The sequence below is a fragment of the Harpia harpyja genome, chromosome 22 (assembly GCF_026419915.1).
Source record: "Harpia harpyja isolate bHarHar1 chromosome 22, bHarHar1 primary haplotype, whole genome shotgun sequence".
NCBI classification, from domain to species: domain Eukaryota; kingdom Metazoa; phylum Chordata; class Aves; order Accipitriformes; family Accipitridae; genus Harpia; species Harpia harpyja.
In genome coordinates, this window is record NC_068961.1 from 9,160,522 (window position 1) to 9,170,990 (window position 10,469).

The 10,469-nt window shown below is 46.1% G+C and overlaps 2 protein-coding genes across 3 annotated transcripts in view; both read left to right on the forward strand.

Moving 5' to 3' along the window:
* The window catches only part of ASMTL (acetylserotonin O-methyltransferase like), a 30,394-nt gene extending 27,404 nt beyond the window's left edge, over positions 1-2,990 (forward strand). The window contains exon 13 of one of the 2 annotated variants that reach the window (XM_052773662.1): positions 2,673-2,990. In XM_052773662.1, the coding sequence (XP_052629622.1) occupies positions 2,673-2,887 (215 nt within the window). In that variant the 3' untranslated portion in view covers positions 2,888-2,990. The other variant, XM_052773663.1, reaches the window with a different exon arrangement.
* A 2,226-nt stretch (positions 2,991-5,216) lies between these two features.
* On the forward strand, positions 5,217-9,094 carry SLC25A6 (solute carrier family 25 member 6). The gene is made up of 4 exons (XM_052773679.1): positions 5,217-5,406; positions 6,587-7,073; positions 7,800-7,940; positions 8,441-9,094. Exons 1-4 carry the CDS (start codon positions 5,296-5,298, stop codon positions 8,596-8,598), a joined length of 897 nt encoding a protein of 298 aa, XP_052629639.1. The 5' UTR covers positions 5,217-5,295; the 3' UTR covers positions 8,599-9,094.
* Positions 9,095-10,469: the final 1,375 nt, after the last annotated feature.

Consider the following 10,469-nt stretch of genomic DNA (forward strand, 5'->3'; position numbering starts at 1 on the left):
TCAGTTGCTCTGGAGAAAGCTGGTATCTTTTGCTGCCTGTTAGAAGGGTTGGATTTAATGGTGTTACACTGAAAAGACTTCCTAAGCAATAGGCATAACTGAGGAAAATTTGGGCCTGTTCACTAATCAAGACATGAAGAATGAGGGGGCTAAGCTTTAAAATCCAAATGAACTTCTGCCAATAAAGCCTGTAGGTTTTGTGTTGCTCCTTGGGAAGTGACATTCAGCTATGCCTTCTTGAGGATGCTGTCTTTTACCCACATTCTGCCTTAACAATGGTTTAGAGGAAATGTGGTGCACAGAAAACAATTTTTTTGAGGTGGAGAATCGTGGAGGGTTAACAGAATGATAGATGAATAATAAAAACAAGAACTTCAGCACTTGCTTACTGAACGCTGAGGTAAGAATCCTTGAGGAAGATAGAAAGAGAAGTTTGTAAGAAAGAAGAGACACAACTTGGTTGGCTGTTCTAGCTCAACCATTTTTATATCAATTTTTGACCTTGTTAACAGTACTTGTCCCTGGAAAAGTAATGAGACGGAAGTGAAGGGTAGTAACGTCATCTGAGCCACCCAGCACAAAAGCTTAGGAAGAGCTATTTAATGGCTAAGTCCCTTTGTGTGGGCTCTCAGTTCAGTTTTGGATGTGTTAGCTGACTCCTGCATAGTTGAAGTATTTAATGTGGGTTTTTGTTTTGTTTTTAAAAAAAGTTTTTGGAGGCCTGGCACTTTAATTCTGTCCCCCCCATCTTTTGACTGGAAAGATCTTATGTCCTTGCTAAACAATGATAATCTGGATTAAATGACTTTCTAATTCAGAAAGGACTGTTATGACCGTTAATTTTTATATCCTATAAAACCATAGCCAAAATTTCTTCATGAAAGTATGCTTCCTGAAGGGTTTGAAAGTTAGCTCTGTTTCAGTCCCTCTCATGAAGAAATTTCAATTACATTAGTAAATCTTCATTAACTGTAGAGAGAATTCTTTTTTTCTTTTTCCCTGCACTAACTTAATTTACTGTGTCTAATTTTGATGGTGTCCTTCCCACATTGGTTGTGCTTTCTGGGTATATTTTTCCAGATTACCCTGATGTTATCTGGATGTCCCCAGTAACTTTTGTGGCAAATTATAATGACCATTCTATTTGTGTCCTCCTTTCAGAGTATACAAAATCTGGACACCATCTTCCAAAGCTGTAATATAGTGGTGACTTAGAAATGATAGTCCTGCATTACTCTATCTAGCAATGTTTGCTGTGTAACCAGAAACAGCGATTCCCAGGTCTCTCCGTTGAAGGCAAAGGAGAATCACATGGGAAGGCGGGGAGGGAATAGAAACCACTGACTCGTAACAAATGGGCTTTATCACCCTGACTTTAGATACCTAAATATTAGGTATTCCAAATCGTCGAGTCACCTTGAGCTCTCCAGTCAGTAGAAGACCAGGCATTTTCAGAGGATGATTCGTCTCACCTCTCTGTGAAAGGAAATTGCCTGGTTTTCCTAAGAAAAGTAATTATACATTTCATAGTGGATAGAGCATATTTAAGAGGGCTAGCTGAAATACAGCTATCTAATCTATGGATGACTGAATTAGGGCAGAATAGTCCCACTGGACAGATAATGTAGGTTCAGGCTCACCTCAGACATGCTTGGCTAATCCTTTTTCTTTGTGAAGCAAACCCGTGTCATGGTTCATCACAGGGTAGGTGGCTTGAACTTGCATTTAGTAAGGCAGCTGATGATACGAGGAAGAAACAGGGAATTTATTAATAAGCTGTCAGGACTTTCATGACTCCTGATAGTTAACACCGAGGTCTCAGTCAGCAATTTTATCCGCAGATCTCAGTCTCTTCTCTAAGAAACTGCAGTGTTAGGTTTAATTAATTTGTTATCAATTGTTAAATGTCTGAGGTGTATGGGTAAGAATGGCTCTTAAGGGTCAGAAAGATTAAGAATGTTATGCAGCACTTAGCAGTACTAAAATGACAGTAAGATGCTGCTATTTTGGTCTGAGTTGGTGGCCTCCTACCCCCACTGTGCCAAGAGAAACCACCGCATAAGATGCAAGGCCAAAAGACAATGAGTAAAACAATGCTTGTTTTGTCAGTAGCCCTCTCTTGTCTTCCCTTTCCCCTCATGGGTCTGAAGGTGGATGAAGAGGCTGTGTATAAACAGGATCATTTAAGTTCTGCTCGCATCCCTAGGTCAGTCCCATCACAAAGGCCTCGGTTCCTACAGAAATAACGTGCAACATTGACTTCTCTGCTTCTATAATGCTCGCTATCCACCCTTTTGTCTGCTTGGCACAATTTCAATATGAATGTGAAGCAGCAATATATCCCAAAGAGACGTTAACTACTATTCCTGTCTTACTGTTTTCCGTAACTCCCGTGCCAAGTTTACAGATGTCATCCTCTCTTCCCCTGAAAACAGAAACATGACTTGACTTGTGTTTGATCCCTCCGTAGTATGGAAGGGAATTTCCTGGCTTTTGTGACAGGGGTGGATTATACATTTAATAGTGGATTAATCATTTAATAGCAGAGCAAATCTATAAACGATAAATTAAATCACCTGTGTCTTGGTAGTTTGCACCCTTATATATGGTAGCAGAGATTCTCTTGCCTGATAATGGATTAGTACTCTTGCATGCGTTTGTTTTTAAATTAGGCTGTGGGATTTTGCTGGCTGAAATGGTATTGGATGATGAGAAGAAGAACAGGAGCACAGCTCTGCTGCAGTCTTTGAACATGCTTGTGCAGACAGAGGGAAAGGAGAGAAGTGGCTCTGAATATCAAGCCTTACTGGAACAACATGGATTCACAAATGTCAAAATCAGATTGAGAGGAAATTTGTTAGATGTCGTTCTCTGTGTTAAGACCTAGAAAAAAATGGATTTAAAATCTGGATGTCTCTAGCCATGTTGTGTAATTATGCAAATACACGCTCAGTTTCCCATCAATATCATAAACAAGGAATGTTATGTCAGCTTTCTGAAGTCACTTTTAAAAAGGGGGAGAGATTGGTGGCATTTATTTTGAACTTGAGTAAAATGATGCCAGAAGATTCAGAAGATTCTGGCATCATTTGACGGCAGTGGTGCTGTGGCTGCACAACGCTTGTAGTACCCTTGGAAACACGTCTCCAACCACGAGTGGTGTCAGCAGCCCTACGGCAGTATTCATGTGGCTGAGAAATCAGTTTCTTTTTGTACTTGATGCAATTAGAATAGTCCAGTTTTTAGACCAGCACACATTGCTTTGCCCGTTTCAGGAGGTCAATGCAGGTATCGTTTCAATACTCCATCCATTTTAATATCATTTTATGTTGCACTCTCTACTGTAAATAAACATTCTCTAATGAAGTCTGGAAACTGCTACTGCAATGGAGTAGTCAAGATTGGAAACAAGAACTGGAACAGCAGCTTCTCAGCGGAGTCAAGACAGACTCCTCTGCCTTCTGTGAGGTTCCTCGGAAAAGGCAGTTGCATAAAAGCACAAGTTTCATCTGTGATTGTAATTGGAGATGAAATGTGGGGGCACCACATTTGGTTCAAGAACATCCTCCTCCTCCTTTTTAGCCCTACTTAATTTGTGAGCTCTTATGAAAGTGGATAGCAGAATATGAGATTAGATAAAGAACAGAAAAGAAAAAAAAAGTGCAGAAACAGAAGAAAAAGCATGGTGCTAAAAAGCATTTCCCCCAGTCAGATGTGTCCGAGTTCCCAAGGTGAACAGGACAGGACAACTATTGACTGCCCAGTTTCATGTCACAAAAGTTACGTATGTTTTGCCTTCATTTTTCAAACCAACAACGCTTCAGAGTTCCAGAGTATGAAGTTCTTTTTTAATCAATGTATTTTATGGGAAAAAAAATCGCAGCCTTGCACACACCGTGTTGCGCTATCAGAGTATTAACGTTCAGGTACGAGCTTTTTTTAAAAGAAAAATACCACGCTAAGCTGTATGTGCCTGCCTGAGAATATGCACTACAGCCTTTCAATAATTACATCCAAAATACGGTCCTGTAACACTGCATGTGCCTAACCCTGTGTGGGCACAGGAGTCACTTCACTGTATCTGTATTTTGATGTAGAATGTAAAATAGCACACAATTTACTTCCTGTCTTTTGATACGCAAAAACAAGGTGTAGCGATGTGTAATACATAGTCTACCCTACTGCAGCAGAAACGAGGGCTATGCCTGGCACATCCTGTTCTCACAACATGCCCTCTGAGCAAGATGCTCTCATTTTGAAATCCTGCAAGGTACATACATGTGTAAGCAGTGGTTTCGGACACCTCAGCTACTGCAACTTTGTGGTTCACCAGTCATCTGTTTAACAAAAAAAAAGTTTGGCTTTATTTACTTTTGTAGGAAACACCCATTAAAAGTAAAAGCGGTAACAAAAAGTGCGTGTGAACTAACGCCCTCCAGCTAGAACAATTTCAGGACTTGCATTTAGAAAGAATAGGTACGATTTCAGACAGAAGTTTGGCCGCTAGGTGTAAAATTTCACTTCCAGCGTACAACAAAATTAGCAGAAATGAGACCTGGCGGAAGCCAGGCCTGTCTGGTGAGGGGCAGAGGCCCTGCCGCGAGTGCCCGCTCAGGGAACCCGCAGGAGAGCTTTTCACGGCGTCCGACCTCGAGCGCCCGAAGAAGGAGCCGGGCCCACGCTGCCCCGTTGCCTCTCTAGGAAACCGCCGTTCCGATCTTCGGCGTTTCGATCGTCTCGGGTCAGTTCGGTGACGCCCGGACAGCAAAGCCCGGCGCCGCGGTGAGGAGGAGCAGGCGGGAAAAGAACCTGAGAGCACGGAGCTGCCTTCCGCCGGCCTCACCCCGAGGGGGGGCGGGCACGGAGCAAAACCCGCCGGCGGCCCAGATCCGCTCCCCTACACCCGGCGGCCGCCGCTGCGGCCCAGGGCCCCTCCCGCAGAAGCGGTGCCTCCCTCCTCCGCTGCCTCCCCGCGGCCCAGGCCGAAGGGCCCGGTCTGCCGCCCCGCGGGGCCCGGCCTCGGGCGGAGCCGAGGCCTCCCGCCCTCCTCAGGTGGCGGCGGCGGCGACGCGGCGCTGCGCCACTGGCGCCGCAGGGGCGGGGGGAGCCGCCCCGCCCTCCCCGCCGCCCGGCCCGGGCGGCGCGGCCCCGCCCCCGGGGCGGCGCGGCCAATGGGGCGCCGCGGGGCGGGGCCGGCGGGGCCCGGCATTTAGCTCATGCGCGGCGGCGGTCCCGCCCTTTCGGCTTGAGCGGCAGCGGCGTCTCTTTCCCGGCGGCTCCCGGCGCGGCGCGAACATGGCGGACCAGGCCATCTCCTTCATCAAGGACTTTTTGGCGGGCGGCGTCGCCGCCGCCATCAGCAAGACGGCGGTGGCGCCCATCGAGCGGGTCAAGCTCTTGCTCCAGGTCAGCGGCGCGGCCGAGCCCGGCGGGGAGCGGGGGCGGCCCGCCACCTTCCCCCGCAGAGCGCCCGCCGACGCCCCGGCCGGGCCGGGCCGGGCGCTGAGGGGAGGCGGGCGGGCGGGCGCCGCCCCCGCGGAACAAAGGGCGCGCGCCAGGCGGCGGCCCGCCGGCGGCGGCTGCCGGGGGGGGTCACGTGGGCGGCGGGCGCCCGCGAAGCCGGTTCCGCTATGCGGGGCGGGGGGGGGGGGGGGCGGCTCCCGGTGTCACTTCCTCCCGGCCCGCCGCTGGCGCCGAGCGCGCAGAGGGCGAAGGGGGCGGTCGGCCGCGCGGCGCCATCTTGGTGACCTTCACGTGACGGCGCGGCCCGGCAGCGCATTGGCCCCGTTCGGCGGGGCCGGGCCCGCCGGCGGCGCGCGGGGCCTTGGGGTGACCCCCCCCCCCCTTCCGCGGGCGGGCGACCCAAGGTGACCCGCGTGACCTTGGCCGCGGTCGCCGGCGGGAGCGGACCCGGCCTCGCCGTGGAGGGCGGGGGGGGGCGGCCGCCGCCGGTGGCCCGTCCCGTCCTACCCCCGGCCCGGTCCCGGCGCCGGCTGGGCAGTCCTCTCGGCCTCAGGCGGGTCGCCCAGGCGCCGCCTCCCCCCGCGGGCCCGCCGCGGCCGGTACGGGCCGTCGGCTGCAGGTAGCCCCAGTCTTTGCGTCCTCGTCTCCTGCCTGCCCTTGCTCCCTGACGGCTCGCCCCTTCTATTCTGGCGAGCTCTGAAGAAGCTGGGAAGCGATTTTAAGGCTTTTTCTGGTTCTTAGGATTGTACAAGGCCTCCCGTATCCCTGGTTCTTTCTTCACACGCATCCTCCGGTTTTGTGTGTCTGTGTGTGTGTAAAACTGAGGGGCTTAATTCTTGAGAATGAACTCGGGTGAATCCTCGAGTTCTTTGGCCTTCACCAAAATAGGAATAAATGACAGTTCTTACCAGTCTTCAGATTTAGACTGACCCAGCAGCTTTTGCTTGGAAGCTTGCTACTGCCGCTGATTTATCGTGGTTAACAGATGCTTAATCTCTGTGTACAACTGTCATCAGGCATTCAGGCTTAACAGCTCTTTGTTTTATAGTAGAAGCAGGCTTAAGCCCAGCTGTAGCGCAGGCCCGTCAAGGCATACAGTCAAAATACGTATTTTTATTTGCAGGTACAACATGCAAGTAAACAAATTGCTGCTGATAAGCAGTACAAGGGTATCATCGATTGTGTAGTGCGTATTCCAAAGGAACAAGGAGTGCTGTCTTTCTGGAGAGGAAACTTGGCAAATGTCATCAGATACTTCCCAACTCAAGCTCTCAACTTTGCCTTCAAGGATAAGTATAAGCAGGTGTTCTTGGGAGGTGTAGACAAGCACACTCAATTCTGGAGGTATTTTGCTGGTAACCTGGCTTCTGGTGGTGCAGCTGGAGCCACTTCCCTCTGCTTTGTCTACCCCTTGGATTTTGCAAGAACCCGTTTGGCTGCTGATGTTGGAAAAGCTGGCGCAGACAGAGAATTCTCTGGTCTAGGGGACTGCCTAGTCAAAATTACCAAGTCTGATGGTCTGCGTGGCTTGTATCAAGGGTTCAATGTCTCTGTCCAAGGCATCATCATCTATAGAGCTGCCTACTTTGGGATCTATGATACAGCAAAAGGTAACATTTCAGAGGGGATCTGATAAACCTATTTTCAGAATTGTATTGTCTGTTTATGTCCATTCTTGGATCTTGCTCTGTGTCTGTAGTAACTATGTGAGCGTGGAGGGGGATATCGGTGCCAACATCAGTGACACTGCAGTGTTCAAGGCAAAACTGGGGCATGTGTTGAAGGCAGCAGGCTGCTTTGAAGTACTCCTGGTTTTGTACTTAAAGGAGTTTCTCTAATGCCAGCAAAGCATGTTGGTAACCATACACGATTGTAATAAGTTCTTTTTTGTTCAGTGCGCTACTGTAGTTATATTGGACCAATTCAGGTGTGTGTAGCCGAGTGGGATTGAGCGGTGCTTTTACAAAGCACTTGCTTGTTAAGATTGACATTTGGGCATAGAGTGCAGGGTAATTCACAGGAACAGTGACTTAGTTCAGTGACGTTTATTTCTAAAAAGAGTAGGTAATAGTTAGATTTCTTCTTGTGCCAGTCTGAAAAGAATCTTGGTGCTTCAGTGTTATCTGTTTTGATTACCAAGGAGGAAATCCTCTGAATTTCCTTCAGTGTTTTTTATATTGCTTCAGCAAGTTTAAAGTTTTAGTGTCTTGTTGCAGTTTCAAAGTATGGCTTTACAATGTTTCATAATAGTTTGTCTAGTAAAGTAGCTGTCATCCATTGAGTGAACTGGAAGAGGATGTACCAGATAAAAAGCTAATTACTTTTTTTTATTGCAGGCATGCTCCCAGATCCCAGAAATACTCATATTGTTATCAGTTGGATGATTGCCCAGACGGTGACTGCTGTGGCTGGTGTGGTCTCCTATCCTTTTGATACAGTGCGGCGTAGAATGATGATGCAGTCAGGGCGCAAAGGAGGTAGGCTGTTAATTTGTGTAGTTCTTCAAGCAGCATTAACAAGATGAGGTTCTTTTTTCCTAATAGTCATCCCTCAGCACTTACAGTTCCTTGTTCCATAAATCTGGTATAAGTTAGGCTACATTTAAATGATACAAGGAAATGCAGTAGGGCTCAACTTGTGGTGTTTGTCAGGAATTATGCTGAGGACTTTATAGAATATGAAATGGGCGAACGGACTGCCTGTGTGCAATGACAGATTAAATGAAGGCAATTAGGGGACAGTATAATTGCCAAAAAGAAGGCTTAACATTTTTATTTTGTGACTTAGGTTTTAATAACTAGGCAAGGAGATAGGAAGCTTTTCTACTGCCTGAACTTGAACTAAGTATTGTGTTACAGTCTTAAAGTGTGGTTTGGGACATCACAAAGTAGCTAGAGAAGTGAAACAGGGCAGTTGTTAAAAACATCTTAGATACAATTATAGGAGTTAAAAATGACTCTGTGCTCTTTTTCTACAGCTGATATCATGTACTCTGGAACAATTGACTGCTGGCGGAAGATTGCAAGGGATGAGGGAGGAAAGGCGTTCTTCAAGGGTGCATGGTCTAATGTTCTCAGAGGCATGGGGGGTGCTTTTGTGCTTGTGCTGTATGATGAATTCAAGAAAGTTATTTAAACAGCCTAACTAGAATTGGAAATCAAGTTGAGCAGATCATGTAGAATAACTACCATTATGGACCATTGACCTTCAAGAAATTCCTGTGAGTCTTATTTATCGGAGCCAGATGATATTTGTAGATGGGGCTAGAAACTGACATAGAGGACTGATCCATTTCTCAGTAACATGCATGGAGACACTGGATCTGGCAATTCAGTGTGGTGATTTTATTTTTTTTTTTTTTTCAGCAATGTGGAGTGAGTGGTATTGGTTCTGGGTCCAAAGTGGCTGGGTCCAATTTAGGCAGAAAAAATAGTTTGCCTGTGGATCAGTCCCCGGTTTCAAGTCCTATCTTCTAGGACCATAAAATTGTATTTGAAAGTACTTGCTAACAAATCATGTTCTTTTCCACTTGTACTGAAGCACTATGTACCATTTTGCACAGCTGAACATCTAGCAATTTTGTTTTTAAATTGGGGCATTCTGCTGTAAAACAATAAACATACTTACTCTGTCTGTGTTGAAATTATTACATAAAAGCTTTGGGAAAGCCTCTTTTGTTTGAAAACTTGTTTCAGATAATGGTTCCTCTGATATACTGCACTGTAACAGAATAAGCTTGATTTTTAAAAAAAAAAAATAATTGAATGTGAGAATTTCAGTGGGGTGGGGCGGGGGAGCATGGATTATACTAATAGAAACTACTCCCATTCTTTGTGCCTGATAGTGTACGACGGGCTGCTGCAATTGGCTTTTTGCATGATTCTTAGAAATTGATTTGCAACTTTTCATATGATTTAAAATGGGGTGTTTTCTGTTGTAGTGCTAGGAGAACGCAAAGTCCCAAGGACAGTCAAAAAGTAATACTCTTGCCCTTGGTAAAACAGCTTAAAATGAAATTATTTTTTTTTAAATCAATATAGAAAGCAACATGGCATTCATGCAAAAACCCAGGAACCTAGTAAATGCCTTCAACTTGTGAGTAACCTATGTATTGTATTGTTGCTGCTATTTGGAAAAGCTGATTGTGCCATTCAAGATACTGTTTGGCCTGATCTGTAGCAGTGGTCAGTACCTCTGTGGAAGGTGAATTTAATCTGAAATGAGGTTCATTCTAAGAGGTGAAGTTGATGGGGGGTGTGAGAGGGAATAAATGTGCTTCTGTGTAGCTGTAAAATATACATCAAGATAGGTCAGCCTTCAATATTAACTGATTGATGTCTAGTTCCAGGGATTGTCAGAAGACCAAAATCAGACTGAATAATTTCTTGTACTGCTATTTGAGATAATGTAATACCTATGTGCCGTTCTTCATATGTATATAATCTTACTTTTGTACTTTGTAATCTGCAAAGACGTGGTAGGGGGACCAGTAAAGGAAAACAAGGTGTTCATCTTCCAGTTGTGTTTTTAGGAACTCCCTGTGTCTTGAGAAAGAAACAGTGTGTCACTGTATGAATCACTGAAGGCAGACTGAGCTGTCTTGAGTTCTTTGTGTGCCTTCTGAGGTTGCTGTTCAAGATGAAGTATTTAAATTAACTGCTTGGCTTTGGCTGATTATTACCTTCCTCTCAAACGTAATTTACCTTTTTCCTTTCACTGTTGCACAAGCACTGCTTTCAACATCTGTATGTGAATGTAAGTATGTTACACAGCTACTTTGTACACAGGCTAATAGCAAACTTTATGTACCTGCTGCAAGTGTTTTTTATCCTGTTCGGTAATGCTAGCTCCCTTGTGGTGCGGACAGGTCATTTGATGTTTCAACTTGCTGTTTCAGTTGTATTTATATTGATTTGGGGGGGCAGGGGAAGAGTTTTTGTCTATATAAATACATGGCTTAGGTTTATTTTCTGTATCAGTGGCTTGAAAGGTAGAGATGATGATAG

Excerpts from the sequence above, each read along its gene's own strand:
- SLC25A6 (XM_052773679.1), top strand. The coding sequence starts at position 5,296 with ATGGCGGACCAGGCCATCTCCTTCATCAAGGACTTTTTGGCGGGCGGC. Across the intron at positions 5,407-6,586 it reads GGGTCAAGCTCTTGCTCCAG|GTACAACATGCAAGTAAACA; the intron begins GTCAGCGGCGCG and ends TTTTATTTGCAG. Across the intron at positions 7,941-8,440 it reads GCAGTCAGGGCGCAAAGGAG|CTGATATCATGTACTCTGGA; the intron begins GTAGGCTGTTAA and ends CTTTTTCTACAG.